This window comes from Dipodomys merriami, unplaced genomic scaffold (genome assembly GCF_024711535.1).
Source record: "Dipodomys merriami isolate MVZ:Mamm:240054 unplaced genomic scaffold, mDipMer1.0.p SCAF_33, whole genome shotgun sequence".
Lineage (NCBI taxonomy): Eukaryota > Metazoa > Chordata > Mammalia > Rodentia > Heteromyidae > Dipodomys > Dipodomys merriami.
This window is the reverse complement of record NW_027204826.1, coordinates 16,488,662-16,505,073: the sequence shown is the minus strand read 5'-3', so window position 1 is coordinate 16,505,073 and position 16,412 is coordinate 16,488,662. Positions and strand designations below refer to the sequence as shown.

Sequence of the window (16,412 nt, the reverse complement as noted above, 5' to 3'; positions counted from 1 at the left end):
GAGTCGCACCCACACGGGTCAGGCTGAGTGAGGGTAGACAGGAGTTTCAGATGCAGAGACGGGTCTGGTGTGCTCAAAACAAGCAATCCTGAGCAGAGAAGGCCGCCCAGGGGCTCCCGGCAGAGGAACGGCGAGAAATGCTCAGGCCAAGGAGAGACGGCGCGGGCCTGGACCACCGGCTGGTGGTCCGAGAAGGCGAAGATAAGTCAAGCTTTGGCCACGTGCCGAATTCATTTTGAATCCGTGATTATTTATTCGTTTTTTGCAGGCCCGCGTGTCAGCTTCCCTTGCTTAGAAACTTCACGTAGGGCGTACATCCTCCGATCTGGGAGGCACGGGGAAAGCTGACTTCACGGACAATTGATAGCTTTGAAGACCTCCGTCTGTCCATGAAGTCAGACCCCCCCCTCCCCCTTGGACGGGCTGATGTCCAGAATTCATCTTGAGGAATTAGAAGAGGGAGTACTGCATAAACCCAAAGGAAAGCAGGGCAGAATGTTAATGAAGATAAAAGCAAGTGATTAATGAAATGGAATACGAAGTATATCAGGATAAATAAACTCAGATCTGGTTCTTTCCTAAGGACCAGAGTTGCACAGATGAACCAGCTTGCAGCGCGGGATGAAGGGGAGGGATATTAACGAGAGTAAACAGCGATGGTGTGAATGAATAGCCTCGGCCAGCTCATTGGGGATAAATCATAAACACAGCACTCGACAAGGCTGGAGAGCCTGCAGCGTTTTACCCGCCCCAAGGAAGGAGCCTGCCACACAGTTGGTGCCCGATCCTCCCTTCCCTCCAGCCTCCCCCCCCCTGCAATATCTCCCTCACCTCCTCCTTCCTCACCTCAAAGCTGATTTCTTTTTTGATTTGGTTAGGATTAGTAAGTCACACTTACGGAGCTTTTCTTTTAGATGCCACACACCGTGCAAACCACTTGCGTGGATTATTTTTTCTTCTTCCCTCACGCCCAGCCAGGTGATCGGAGACCTCGTACCACACTATTTTATAGACGAGAGGAAAGGACATGGAGGTTATTAGCATGGCGGATTAACTTGTCCCAGTCTCCCTGCATCTTTCAAGCAGTGGAGTCAGCTGGTTAGAGGGGACGTTTGTCCTGGGCTGGTGTGGGGGGGAGGTGGGCCATCCGGTTTGGCTGACACCTCACCCCCTGCCTGGATGGGGACTGGGAGTGTTTGAAAATGTCAGCGGTGCAGGGGGAGCTGGCCGGTGTCCATCCGGGACCTCGTGGTCCTGGCCCTGGCCCTCACCGGCTCCACTGGGTGGCGTTACTACAGTCCCTCTTACCCACAGCTGCTTTCGCCCTAGTTTCTGTAGTTGCCGGTGACTGTGCCTCAGAAATATGAAATGGAAGATTACAGAAATCATTCATACTTTTGTGTTTTTGGTCGGTCGTGAGGCCTGAACTCTGGGCCTGGGCGCTGTTCCTCAGCTCTTCAGCTCAAGGCGAGTGCTCTACCACTTGAGCCACAGCGCCACTTCTGACTTTTTCTGCTTCTGTGGTGCTGAGGAATCGAACCCGGGGCTTCATGCATGCCAGGCAAGCGCTCTGCCACTGAGCTACCTGCCCAGCCCCTCTCCCCCCCTTTTATTTTTAACTGCACATGTTTCTGAGTAGCATGGGGAAATCTCACACCATCCTGCTCCAGGGCGGGGAGTCAAGGGCTCTTCCCTTCATCCAATGTTTCTTGCCCGGCCCCCAGTCGCTCAGGAACTCTCTCCATTACTAAGTGGACCGTGGCCGTGGCATCTTGGGGATTGCACACCTAAGTACCGATGCCTGCATCATGCCCGGAACCATTTCTTCTCCAGTATGCTGGCATTGTTGTCCCACAACACCACAAGAAGGGTGGATGCAATGATAAGAAGATATCGAGACAGACAGACAGAAAGCACACTCAGTGGTTACCACAGTAGGTTGTTACAATGGTGTTGTTCTGTGATGGTCACAAATCTCTTGTTTATAAAATGATCTCAGTGTAGGTGTGATGCACGGGACAAGAACGGTTCCCTAGCCAGGCGCCGGTGGTTCACACTATCATCCTAGCTGTTCAGGAGGCTGAGATCTGAGGATCACACTGTTCGAAGCCAGCCCGGAGCAGGAAAGTCTGTGAGACTCTTTACCTCCAATTAATCACTCAGAAACTGCAAGTGGCACTGTGGCTCAAGTGGTGGAGCGCTTGCCTTGAGTACAAAGAGGTTCAGAGACAGCGAGCTCCAGGGGCCCTGAGTTCAAACCCCATGACCAACAAGAAGAAGGGGTCTGTGCAATCTGCAGTTAGGTCTCTCTTGGGGGCCTCACGGATGCGGGCGGGGGGCCTCTGGGGTGGACTTTTTGGAGCCTTGGTTGACTTTCCTCGAGAAGTTGGACTTGGCAAATTCGTTTACCTCTTTCCTTGTTAATGGCTGGCATTCAGTCTTGGGCGTTCGTCGTGTTGCTGTCCGCCCGCAGCGTGCGTCCCTCTCACCTTCCACGGTGGACCTCCAGGCCCTCTCTGAAGAAACAGGACCACCACCATGGAGAGCTCGGGCCAGGCCTTCTGGCCAGCTGAGGTGACTGCCCGCCCCACCCCACGGGACTGCGAGTCTCCCTCTCCCTGCCCCCCCTCAAGGGGGACCCCCCCAACCACCCGGGAGGCCTGGGGGGAAGAGGTAATGATGGTGAGGGGACCACGCCCCTTTACAGCCCCACAGCCCCCCTGCCCGCCCTGGGCGGGGCCCACGTGTCATCTGACCACTCAGTAGGTGTGGAGCACCTCCTCGCACTTGCAATCGCCTTCCCCTAATGACTCATCGCGTGGAAGGTCTTCTCACATGTTTATTTTCCATCTGTCTATCTTCTTAGGTAAAGTGTCTCTCCAAATATTTTGCCCATTTATGAGCTGTGTTTGCTGTTAAGTTTTGACAGTTTTCAAATATATATGTATACACACACACATATATATACACACACATATATATATTCCAGTTTTATATCATAAATGCGTACATTTTTATAAGCACCATCGGGCATTTCTTATCTGTGGATTCCGTATCTACACGTCCTTTCGACCACCCTTGGATGAAAACATTCAGGACCATGCGATCTCCAACGATCACTTCCTAGACAATACGGCCTAGCAGCTGTTGGCACAGCATTTTGTGTTGCATCGGGTGTTGTCAGGCGTCTGGAGGTGACTCACACAAAATGGGAGGGGTGTGTGTGTGTGGTGTGTGCAGGTCACACTCAGTATTGAACAAATATGGAACGGCTTTGGGTTTTGGTATCTGCAAAGCATCTCGGAATCGACCATTTCGATTGTACTTCAAGGTGAGTAGATTTCTTCCTGAAGCGCTTTTGAGTCTCTTGAAAGTGTTAGAAATGGCACTCAGAGGAATGTTCTGGACTGGTGATATAAAAGGTGGCCTAACTGGTATGTAAATTGAAATCGAAGTCTTGGCAAAGGGAATAGAGAGATTCAAAGGAGGATCATACTGAACGAGGAGGGGAACCAAAACGGAGCATCTAGAAATCCCCGAATTTAACAGCCAGGAGGATGGAGAGATGTCACAATGGCCTGGGGAACCCAGGGAAATCGAGGTCGGGGAGCGAGGTGGATGCTGCTGAGAGATCGAGCAAGGTGAGGGATGTAAGTTATTCTTTTCAGACTTGGCAGCCGGGAAGTCAGGGCTGGAGGGGGTAGATGGAGGCTGGGAGTCACAGCACCCTGCTGGTATGGCCACGGGGGTGTTACAACACTGCAGCACCGCTGTGTTGGTTGGTAAATAGCTACCACCCCAGACACTAGGAAATACCCGCCCGCCCCCCCTCCCCTTTCTGAACTCCAGTAACTAAAGTCAACCTTCCAGCCCAGTGTGCAACTGCAACTTACCAAGAAACCATCCCCCCCCAAAACCTCCTCTCCTCAAGTTGCTGAGCTCCTGGGTTTTTTTTTTTTTTTTTTTTTTTTTTGTTGGCCGTGGGGCCTGAACTCTGGGCCTGGGCGCTGTCCCTCAGCTCTTCAGCTCAAGGCTAGCGCTCTACCACTTGAGCTACAGCGCCACTTCTGGTTTTCTGGTGATTTTATTGGAGATAGGAGTCTCACGGTCTTTCCTGCCCGGGCTGGCTTTGAACCGCGATCCTCAGATCTCAGCCTCCTGAGTAGCTAGGATTACAGGCGTAAGCCACCAGTGCCCGGCTGCTCCTGGGTTTTCGAGCTGATGAGTGAACACATGTATGCCTTTTCTGAATCCACCTAGAAGTTTCTCCCATCACCTAGAGATGAGAACACACAAGCCAATTTCCCAGTGGGGCGCTGTGTCCCAAGGCGCAGGCCAGCCAGCGGCGTGCCCTTGTTTCCTGGATTTTCTCCGGGCTCCCAGGCAGACACAGGTCCCCCCACCCCCCCCCCCCCGCCCCAGGTTCTCATCCCCACCGCCAAAGTGGAGGGAGAAGAAGAGGAGGAAGCAGCCGTACTCACCGAGCCCGGGGCCGCTCCGTCCCGTGCCCTTCACGAGCGTTTGTCCTTTGTGGCTGTTTCTGCCCTGAGCCAAGGACGCCCAGGAGCTGCCTGGCTCATTGCTGACGCCACACGGAGGCCACCGCGGGCCTGCGGTGTTTCAAGATGAAGGCTGCGGAGTGGGGATGGGGGAAATAATGCCTGCTCAGCGTTCCCAGCCCTTCTCACTAATGCCGCTGCGCCCAGGCCAGAGGGGGGTTGGTTTTATTTTGTTTTTGTTTTTTAAATTATTTGAAAATCAATGGTGCTCTTGCGCTCTCAGGAGAAAAAGAAATGCAAAGTGGGGACGAGGGGTGTTGGGTTGGTAACTGGGGGCCGGGGTCCTGGCCTCCCCTACCCCCCCAGTCCTGCCCCAGCCCAGACCACGGTTATTCTGGTACAGGATGGCTTCTCACGGGACCCAGGCGGGCATAGCAGCCTCTTCGGCTCCCCCCGGGGATGCCACGGGCCTTATCCCACAGAGGGGCTTGAGCTGGCGGGCGCGTTTGGTTTTCCAAGAGCTACGCAGTAGGGAGAACCCGGAATCTTCTCTCCTTGGGGCCGTCTCCTGGCTGGAAGGATTCCAGGCCTGCGACCATGCCCTGTGAGTGGTGGGTCATTCGCACAAACATTAAGGCCGAGAGAAGCAATCTGTGTCAGGGGCAGGGCAGACTCCACGAGGTGGACCCTTGTGGGCAAGAGGCCTCGGAGAGAGGCCGAATTCTAAGTGCCTAGAATAACTGACCCCTGTGTGCCGAGAACACAGATGGCCGCCTCTGCCCACGAGGCATGCACAGATCCTCTTCTGTGCTGTCCTGTCTTCATAAGGTTAGCACACCTGCTGTGCACACACCTACACCCGCAGACCCACACCCATACCCGCAGACCCACACCCACACCCGCAGACCCACACCTATACCCGCAGACCCACACCCACACCCGCAGACCCACACCTACACCCGCAGACCCACATACCTGCAGACCCACACCTACACCCGCAGACCCACACACCCGCAGACCCACACCCATACCCGCAGACCCACACCCACACCCGCAGACCCACACACCCGCAGACCCACTCCTACACCCGCAGACCCACACCTACACCCACAGACCCACATACCCGCAGATCCACACCTACACCCGCAGACCCACACCCACACCCTCAGACCCACTCCTACACCCACAGACCCACACCTACACCCGCAGACCCACACCTACACCCGCAGACCCACACCTACACCCGCAGACCCACACACCCTCAGACCCACACCTACACCCGCAGACCCACACACCCACAGATCCACACCTATACCCTCAGACCCACACACCCTCAGACCCACTCCTACACCCGCAGACCCACACCTACACCCGCAGACCCACACACCTGCAGATCCACACCTACACCCGCAGACCCACACCCACACCCGCAGACCCACTCCTACACCCGCAGACCCACACCTACACCCGCAGACCCACTCCTACACCCGCAGACCCACTCCTACACCCGCAGACCCACACCTACACCTGCAGACCCACACACCCGCAGACCCACACCCACACCCTCAGACCCACTCCTACACCCGCAGACCTACACCTACACCCTCAGACCCACTCCTACACCCGCAGACCCACACCTACACCCACAGACCCACACACCCGCAGACCCACACCTACACCCGCAGACCCACACCCACACCCTCAGACCCACTCCTACACCCGCAGACCCACACCTACACCCGCAGACCCACTCCTACACCCGCAGACCCACACCCACACCCTCAGACCCACTCCTACACCCGCAGATCCATACCTACACCCGCAGACCCACACATCCGCAGATCCACACCTACACTCGCAGACCCACACACCCGCAGACCCACACCTACACCCGCAGACCCACACCCACACCATCAGACCCACACCCACACCATCAGACCCACTCCTACACCCACAGACCCACACCTACACCCGCAGACCCACACCTACACCCGCAGACCCACACACCCGAAGACCCACACACCCGCAGACCCACACCTACACCCGCAGACCCACACCTACACCCGCAGACCCACACACCCGCAGACCCACACCCACACCCTCAGACCCACTCCTACACCTGCAGACCCACACACTGCAGACCCACACCCACACCCTCAGACCCACACCTACATCCGCAGACCCACACCCACACCCTCAGACCCACTCCTACACCCGCAGACCCACACCTACACCCGCAGACCCACACCCATACCCTCAGACCCCACCTACACCTGCAGACCCACACCTACACCCGCAGACCCACACACCCACAGACCCACACCTACACCCGCAGACCCACACACCCACAGACCCACACCTACACCCGCAGACCCACACCCACACCGTCAGACCCACTCCTATACCCACAGACCCACACCTACACCCGTAGACCCACACCTACACCCGCAGACCCACACACCCGCAGACCCACACACCCGCAGACCCACACCTACACCCGCAGACCCACACACCCGCAGACCCACACCCACACCCTCAGACCCACTCCTACACCTGCAGACCCACACACCGCAGACCCACACCCACACCCTCAGACCCACACCTACATCTGCAGACCCACACCCACACCCTCAGACCCACTCCTACACCCGCAGACCCACACCCACACCCTCAGACCCCACCTACACCCTCAGACCCACTCCTACACCCGCAGACCCACACCTACACCTGCAGACCCACACCTACACCTGCAGACCCAGAGCAGGGCCGCGTGTGGGCTGGTATGGGGTCAGGGTGTAGGCAAGCCACAGCTTCCAATTCCAGCCCTCTAGCCTAGAGCAAATCCCCGCCCTCCCTGTCTCAGTTTCTAAATCTGGAAAATGGGGATAATTGTATCAGCCCACATACATGTCACTAAAGTTGAGATCAGATCACTTGGGAAGAGGCATCGCCGGTCACAGGGCCGAATGAACTCCGTTTCCCTGCTTTTCCCTCAGCCCCTGCGGTGGGGGGGGGGGCGGGGGCGGAGACAAATGTAGGTCCAGTCCTTTCCAGCCTGCACACCACTGACCCCACCACCCCACGTCGTGGCCACCCAGGGAGGCTCCCCGGGCATATAGGGGCCTTCCTTCCCTGCTGCTCCTCGGTACCCGTCTCTCCCCAGAGGTGCCCAGCTCCCCACGCCATTTTAGGTATTTGGCATCCGGGGGTGATCATGGACCAGTAGCTTCCATTCATTCCTTCTTTTGCAGCATTGCGTGAAGTGCTCTGTGTACACGAGCCCATCTCCCCTCCCCCCACCCCAGGGATGAGAGGAGGAGCTCGGCCTGGAGACATGGAGTAGTACACAGCTAGGTCAGGACGGAAGCCCCAGCGCATGTGGAACACCCCTGCTTGGATCCCAGCCACCGCGGGGACGCCTTGGGTGCGTTGGTCCTGTGCGTGTTGTGTATTTATTAGATCCTATGCATTTTACATTTCCTCCTGTAGCGCAACCCAGACAGGTGTCATAGTGTCTGGATCCCCCCCTCCCCCCCACCCCCCAGCTCAGCTTTGGTGGGAAAATGCACACGACTCCAGATTCACCTGGTACTCCTGCTAGGAATGCAGATTCTGAGGCCCCATCCCAGACCTGCTGGGTGGGACTGGGGGGGGCGAGGGAGGTCCTCATCTGTGTCTTACCAAGGCTGTGAGTGATACTAGGGTATGGGAGGCGCTGGTACTGAGCCTTGGGGTGGCAAGTACTTTCCCATGATGGGCGGCAAGTACCTTCCCATGATGGGTGGCAAGTACCTTCCCATGATGGGTGGCAAGTACCTTCCCATGATGGGTGGCAAGTACCTTCCCATGATGGGCGGTTTCCACCTAGCACCGAAGACCTTGATGTTCCACTCTCCCCGTCCCTTTCATCCCGAGACAAAGGCGGCAAGCGTGGCCCCGTTCTGAAAGATTTAAATACCCAATTAATCAATGGAATATTCCATTAGCGGGATCATCAGTTGCCACCGCCCTGATCTATAGTTACGTCTCAGCTGGGCCTCACAAATTGATTCCTGATGAAGTTCTAATTGACTGGACCATCTGATAAAGGGCAGGTTAGAGTTTATTGAAATAGCCAGTGAGCAGTCCCTGGGGCGGGGGAGGGGGGCAAGGCTGGGGAGGGAGGGAGGAGGGCAGAGGGCAGAGGGCAGTGACCCACCCTGGATTCTCCGTGCGGCTTCTCTCTAGCGTGGGGCGTTTATGGGTCCCAGGTGAGGGACGTGAGGTCAGGAGCTTGAGTTGAAGGGGGCGGGGGCAGGATAAGGTCACCGCTCTCGAATCCTCCCAGCTCTGGGTGACAGGTGGCCAGAACCGGAATTACCCAGAAGCCTAGGTTCTCAAATCTGAACCACCAGAGAAGTTCTGCGAAATGTAGAGCCCCACATCCAGGTCCCAGATATTTTTCTGGGTCCAGGGCATTGAACACATTGTCTGGACAATCCAGGCTGGTGGCCTCCAGGCTACCCTTCCAGAAAGCCTGCCTTGGGGGGCAGGAAGGAGGCACCCCCCCTCCACCCTCTGTCTTCCAGGGCTGCACTTCCCTGGGGAGGTTCTGATTTCATAGGCCTGGTGTGTGGGGACAGCTGCACGTCTCTAGCAAGTTCCCAGCCTCCTTTCTGCCTGATGCTCCGTTAGTTATTTGTGTCCCTGGCTTGATGGGATTTCCCCCCCCCCCCAATCTTTTCATTTCCTCCTGAATGAATCTTCCTCCACGTTTTGATTACAGAACAATACCATTGAACAGGAAGTGTAAATGGGAAGATCACAGTCCAGGGGAGTCTGGTCTAAAAAGCCAGACCAGCCAGGCGCTGTTGGATTAATCTGTGTCTGTGATCGTAGCAGTGATTGAAGCGATCACAGGGATCTCAGTTCCAGGCCAGCCCTGGGACTAGGTGGAGACCCCATCCTGATAAGTACCTGGAGTTGGTGGTGCATGTCTCTCATCCAAGCTATGTAGTTGTGTATATATTGGTGAACTGAGGCAGCAGAGACAAATAGGGCTCAATACCTGGCTTAAAAGAGTGCTCATCTAGCAAGTGCAAAGCCCTGAGTTCAACCCCCAGTACCACCTACATAGATGAATAGCCACAGCAAAAAGGGTTGGCGGTATGGTTCAAGTGGTAGAGCACCTGCACAGTAAGTGTAAACCCCTGGTGTGTGTGTGTGTGTGTGTGTGTGTGTGTGTGTGTGTGTGTGTGTGTGTGTACATGTGAATGCATAATGCATTTACAACTGACCACTATTTCACTAATTCACTTGCTTAACAGATCACTTTGAGTGTCTCGGGATTAACGTCATGAGTGATATCATACAGGCACATGGTTTCTAGTGGCAAGGAGCTCATCTTCCTTGGGAGGGGAGGTGAAATCACACACACACACGCACACACACGCACGCACACACGCAGCCTGGGAATTAAGCACGGGATCCTTAAGCCACAGGTCATTTAGTGGGTCTGCTACAAGAAAACAAATGGTATCCACTAGGTTTTTGCTGTTTTGTTTTTTTTAAAAGTGAAAATAGCACCAGGAGCTCTGTGAGACTGGAGATTTCTCCCAGCCCAGCCCAACTCCTGCGTGACCTGGAAGACGCCCTGGGTGACCTCTCGGTCCACAGGGGAATTGCTCTTCTTGGCAGATGATGGCTATTCTGAAGGGTAGATTTTGATATAAATGATCCTAAACAGGATTTGCCCTCTTACGGAGAGGAAAATTGCTGACAAGTTCCAGACATGATCTGTTGATCATGACCACAGCTCAGATGGGTTGGTTGAGTTCCTCCTCCTCCTCCTCCTGCTCCTCCACCTTCTCCTTCTTCTTCTCCTCCTCCTCTTTCCTCCTCCTCCTCCTCTTCTTCTTCTTCTTCTTCCTCCTCCTCCTCTTCCTCCTCTCCCTCCTCCTCCCCCTCCCCCTCCTCCTCCTTTTTCTCCTCCTCCTCCTCCTTTCTTCCCTTGGATGTCTTCACCGCCTTCTTTCTCCCTTCCTTTGCTCTTGCCCTCTTTCAGCCTCTTTTAATTCTTGACGTTTCTGTATACATGCAGTTTTCATTTCTGTTTAGATCTGAGTGTCCAATGTTCGTTTTCTGTTTTTTGGGTTCTTTCCCCCCCTGAAAACACATTCTGGTGTTTTGGACGGTGTACAGCATAGTTCAGAGCCTCAAAATGTGTTCATCTGGCCCCGGAGCTATCAAATGTTTTAATTCTTTCAGACACAGCCCCGCCCCTGGGGTGGATGGAGCCACTGGTGTGGTTTAACGCTGCCCTGGGAGAAACCGCCAGCCGGCAAGGCACGGGCCCTGCGTTACTCATGGTAGTCCTTGATGAGAGGCTCCTGGGTGGAAGGCCCCAAGCGACTCTGACTGCTCTTGGAGGAGGCTCAGCCCCAGAGGCCCGCAGTCTGGAAGAGCGGCCCCCACGCGGGCACTGGGCTGACGCGGTGTGCCCAGGCCTGCCGCGGGTGCACAGCGCCGCGGGCCTCCTGGGTCTCCCGAGGGGCTTCTGTCTCTCAGAACCCATGGCACCACCTTCATACCTCCCCCCAATCGTCCGTGTGTGTGTGTGTGTGTGTGTGTGTGTGTGTGTGTGTGTCGTCCGTGTGTGTCGTCCGTGTGTGTGTGTGTGTGTGTGTGTGTGTGTGTGTGTGTCGTCCGTGTGTGTCGTCCGTGTGTGTGTGTGTGTGTGTGTGTGTGTGTGTGTGTGTGTGTGTGTGTGTGTGTGTGTGTGTGTGTGTGTGTATGTGTGTTTGGGCTTTGAACCCGGAGTCTCGTCCGCGAGAGACAGGCCTTCTACCAGCTGAGTCGTGCCCCCCAGCCCTTTTCACTCTGGCTCATTTTGCGTAGGCCTCCGTGACCACCTAAGCCCATTTCTTGTGACGCATTTCTTTGTAGCACCCCCACTGACTCTGTTCCCCGAGGGAGGAGTCCTGGAGGATGCAGCGGGCCACGCTAGCGGTCAGTTTATTCAATGTATGTATTCAAACGAGGAAGGAGCCTGCCGAAGGAAAGCAGTAAGCGGAAGCTGAGGGAGCTGGGAACTGCCGAGGTTGGGGGGGGGATGTGCAGAGCACAGGCCTAATACTCAGCAAGAGAGGCAGGCATCTGGGCATCTGGGCACCTGGTCCCCACTTCCCCCCCTCCACCCCAGGGCCCCGGGGCCGGAACGCCCAGGGCAAGCCAGTGTGGCGGTGGACACTGTGGCTCGACTTTTGGGGGTCAGTGGGGGGCTGCTGTGGACCTGACTGCCATCCCAGGCTTCTCAGAGTCTCAGCTTCTTGCGCCCACCTTTGTTCCCCGACGTGATGTCCCCAACATCCGGGGACGAGGGCTGCTCCGTGGCAGCACCGAGGCCGGAGCCCGTTCACTCCAGCAGGGCTCCAGGAAAAGCGCCCCTCTGAGCCAGGACCAACGCGTTCTGTGTCCGCGCCGGGGCCAGCGACCGTCTCAAGCGGGGACAGCCTAACTTGTGCATCGAGTGACCAGGGTTCCGCCCAGGACCGAGGCGGTGACGGTTCCTTTATCATCTCCAATTGTGTGTTTCTCGTCATGGCTTAGAGCCCAATTAGAGACATTGCCAAGCAGGGGCAGACTTCCAGGTACTGGGTTTTCAGGGTCTTTCTTGACTCTGGTTTTGTTTTTAAGATCATATATCTTCTTTAATCCCAGATGACACAGGGAGTGTGTTCTCATGGTGGAGTTCACCTCCTGCTCATTATGTTGGGGAGAAGCTGGCAGAGCCCGGGCCGGTCTCTCTCTTACTTTCCTGTCACTGGTAGGTTACGGGGAGTCACCCAGGTACCTGGCCCCCTAGATGCGCAGCGAAATCCTGATGTTCAGAACAACCAGCGGTTCCACCTCCTCTTGGAGCCAGGCCCTGCCTGCCTGGGAGCTCCCCAGCTTCCCAAAGCATGTCTCTTCCAGTTTCCCGTGCTGGGCCCAATCTGGGATCACGCCAGCGATCGGCAGCCCCAGCTCGGCTCCGTGGCGCTCTGGAGTGTACCCACCTTCCCTCAGCCTCGCTTGCTGTATCTAACCACGGTGCCACGTGACGTCGGAGCCAATACTCCGAGGAGGCAAAGGACATACTTCTGGGCCGAGAGCCCATGCCAGGACTGGATGGAAAACCCACCGGGGGTGTGTGTGTGGGGGTGTCCACGACGCTCAGCTTTAGCACCAAGGTGTGGACGCAACGGGAACGAGTTATTTCGGCTCCGAGAGCTTCATTTTGTTGCTCTAGATAATGGGGTTAAAAATAGCACCCCAGGCACGGGGTGGTGTGGCGGGGGGGGGGGCTCCAACAAGACAGTCGATGTGTGAGAACAAGCAGCAATGTGTGAGCTTGGCCCTGGCAGATGGCCGGCAGTAACTCCTCACCCGGCAGCCAGCGGGGACCAGTGGGAACCAGCGGGCCGCATGGCGGGCGTGGCTTCGGCCTGCTCACGTTGGGCTGCGTGGGAGGAGATGGGCTGGCTGGGCCGCCGAGAGGCCGGGGTGGGGGACACGAGGAGGAGTCTCCTAGTCTCTGACAAGCTCCTGGTCCACAAGAGTGGTTTAGGAGGCCGGAGTGTCCCCGGGCCTGGGCGAAACCGCCAATCACCTGCGGGACCTCAGGCCCTGAGCGGAGAGGCTGGGTTCGAGAGGAGGCTGCCTGTGAAGCCTGAAATGTCAAGAACCCAAGCCCAGAAGCACACATGGTTGAGGTCCCCATTTCTTCCGCCATAGGTCCCAGCTCATGGGTTCTTAGGGCCCAGAAAGAGCAGGTGGAAGGGAGCCCTGGCCCGGGGTGGGCAAGCCGGCCCCCTCTCACGGGCATTTAGTCAGGGCATCTCTTCTCTCTTGGATCTGCATTCCGAAGGAGCAGTTCAGCATATGGCTGGAATCTGCAGGAGGTATATGTGTGTGTGTGTGAGGTTGGGGGGTGTCCAGCTCCAAGCATGTCACAGATGCCCACGGAGAGCTGGGGAGGCTTAGCGCGAGTCATTAATCGTCATTAATATGCCGGGGCTTGACAGCCCTGGGTTTATTTTTGCATCGAGGCCCAGACGTGCCTTGCACATGTCCCCGGGTTCCGGGATCTGGGAGAGAAGAGAAAACTGGCTGTACTCGTCATCTGCCAGTCTCTCCGGGACGAGTCAGCGTGCCTGCGGCTTGGCTCCTCAGTCTGGCAAAAAAACCCACAGCTTCCATGCCCACTCCCCCCCTCCCGCCCTCCCCCCCATCATCTTGGGTTCCCTCCCTTCCCTTCCCAGAGCTCCTGCCCGCACAGATCTTCATGGCTCGTCGGCTTGTGTGCCAAGGGCCTTGGGGCTGAAGAGGAGACAGCACAGGGGGGGGGGCAGCGGGACTTTTATTGGGTGCAAGTTTCTAAAGGGGCAGGTGGAATTCTGGGTCACCTGCCCTTTCAAACAGTTGCTGAGCACCCAGATTGGACTCCAGGATGGATCTTGCTATCCTGGCAGATTGCCGATCGCTCTGGCTGGAAATGCCACTGGGGCCACAGAGAGGCAGGAGGCTGGCCCGTGTGGTCCCGAGAATCCCCGGCGGAAAAGCCAGCGGCAGAAAAGAGGCTCCAAGGCCACGGGGAAGGGGGCTGGAGCGTGGGGAGGCGAGGACTCCTGTGCTCACAGAGGGCCGCAGAGGTCGCGCTCGAGTCCTCGGGTCCCGGTGACTCCCTTCCTCCTACTTCTGTCGGGTTTTCCCGCCTCTGAGAGAAATCACTGTCTGGGCGGCTATGCGCGTCTCCACTGGCATCATCGTCGGTAGATCAGCAGAAGCTGGTGGCTGATATCCGCACAGGTTTATCATCCCAGTGTCCTCTGCGTTAAGAAGTCTACCTCGGGTCTCAAACCTGGAGGCTCAGGGCGGGGGGCGGGGTGGGTGGGGAAAGGGGCACTTGCTTTTTTCTTGGCCTTCTCCAACTTCTAGAAGCCACCAATATTCCTTGGCTTGTGGCCTCATCTCCCATCTCCAAAGCCAGCCATGTTCCAGCCCACTGTGCTTTTCCTCCACGTTCTGCCTTCCACGATGGAGACTGGTGATCGGCATGGGGAGGTGTGGCCTGTTGGTACCTGGATTGTGGGCCTCTGGCAGCCAGGAGCGTGAGAAAACCAAGTTCTGTGGCGTGAACTGCACAGCCTGCGGAGTGGACTAGTGTTCTTCCCAACACCTGACTGGGGGGGGGGGCGCAGAGAAAGCGTCCAGCATGTGTGGGGCCCAACATCTCCACCCATCTTCCCTTCCCTCCAGTCTACGTTCTTGGGTTTTCCTTCATCCAGGGGTGATTCTTGGGAGCCGACGTCAATGGCTTGGCTCTCATTCTTGTAGACGATTCTCCCAGAATCTCCCGGGGTAGAAGCACGTGAGCCACGGGGCATCTCGGGACACGGTTTGTGGAGAGCCAGGCTAGCTGGCTTAAACAACATGGTTTCATCCTGGATCTCACTCTTCTTATCTTGAAACCAAGAGGCCAGATCAGATCAGGGATGTCCGGGAGGTTTGCTAGTTTCACAATGAATTCACGGCGGCTGCCTGGGATCCACGGGAGAGAATGCTACCTCCAACTAGCCAGGTCCAAAAAGGGTGCTGAGGGAGGCCCCCCCCCCCCGGCCACTGGAGCATGGGGCTCATCCACCTCCATGTTTCCAAGACTTGAGAGCTCCCCGCTCGCCCGGGACCCACACGTCTCCTGACTTGGTTGTCTGTGGTCCTCCTGTTCGGGACCGCTGGCGCTCTTTGTCTCTTCCTTGCTGTCGGCCGCCATTTCTGTGTCTCGCAGCCCTCTGTTGCTGGCGCCTCCTTCACTGAGGTCTGGGGGAGTCCATCCCGAGCCCCCCCTAACTGCGAGGGAAGGCATTGCTTCTGAGCACTAGTGCTGCTCTTCCTCCCAGGTCCCCACCTAGTGGGATGCCACTGGGGTCACCGACTGGCTCTGCTCCTCATGGGCTGGGGTCGGGGATCAGCCTTTGAACTAGAAAAACCACCTGAAACCCTTCGACGTCTGTTCTTGCTGCAATCTAGTGTGTGTGTGTGGGGGGGGCGGTGTTCATGGTGGTGGTGGGGTGGTGGATTCTTTGTCTTTTTATTTTTAAAGAAAAGAATGGTGTGTATGTGTGTGTCCTTTCCAAAAGCACTGAAAGGCTCATGAAGATATATACATATACACACATAGTACACACACTGTAATTGTTCTACCGAAAATGAAATATGTTATTTTTTCTTAAGTAAAGCTACAGGCAGTTTATTAGCAGAGCTAATTAACCCACAATCAGGGCCGGGCTCACCTCTATTCACAACCTGCCTGCGTTCTTCACAGGCAACGTGGTGGTGCTACAGCGCTTATATTTATAAATAATGTGCAGTGCAATATGAACTATATTTATGGGGACAGCATCCATTTTTTTTAGCCACCGACTCTGACCTACCTAAAGGAGACCGTGAGGGGACCAGACAGCACCGCCCGTGGCGGGGGGGGGGGGGAGGTGGCTTTTCCTGAGGGTCTTGTCTTCTTTTCTGTTTTCTTTTCCTGCCTCTTCCCCACTTTTATATCTTTTAAGTTTTCAGACTCAGATGCCATTTTCTCCCTGGGGGCATCATGGGGGACAGGCCTGTCTTGTGTATGTGTGTGAGAAGAGGCCAGTTCTTTGGGGGGGGTGGATTCTTCTCTCCCTCCCTCAGTTTCTCTTTGCCGGGGATGAATGGAGGTGGCGCTGGTGACATTGCCCGTGATGTCTTGGCCGGTGGAGGATGGGTGGGGAGCGTGAAGTGTGGGGTTTGGCAGGGGGGTTGGGTCTGAAGGAACCGCTGCAGGGCTCCATGGCACTCTGCTAGTCCTGCTGGTCCTGTTGGCTCATGGATGGACAAGGTTAAACCGTCTGCTTTCGA

General features: G+C 56.3%; 1 protein-coding gene across 1 annotated transcript; it reads left to right on the top strand.

The window, feature by feature from the left end:
• Nucleotides 1-5,096: 5,096 nt before the first annotated feature.
• Nucleotides 5,097-11,994, top strand: LOC138841786 (uncharacterized). Its single transcript, XM_070042671.1, has 5 exons — nucleotides 5,097-5,103; nucleotides 5,405-6,926; nucleotides 7,059-7,279; nucleotides 11,424-11,486; nucleotides 11,786-11,994. The coding sequence occupies exons 1-5, from the start codon at nucleotides 5,097-5,099 to the stop codon at nucleotides 11,992-11,994; spliced, it is 2,022 nt and encodes a 673-aa protein (XP_069898772.1).
• The last annotated feature ends 4,418 nt before the right edge of the window (nucleotides 11,995-16,412 follow it).

What these genes read in the sequence shown, in the direction of transcription:
- LOC138841786 (XM_070042671.1), top strand. An exon ending in ACAGACCCACACCTACACCC is followed by an intron (nt 6,927 to 7,058) that starts GTAGACCCACAC and finishes CTACACCTGCAG; the next exon opens with ACCCACACACCGCAGACCCA. An exon ending in TGCAGCGGGCCACGCTAGCG is followed by an intron (nt 11,487 to 11,785) that starts GTCAGTTTATTC and finishes CTGCCATCCCAG; the next exon opens with GCTTCTCAGAGTCTCAGCTT.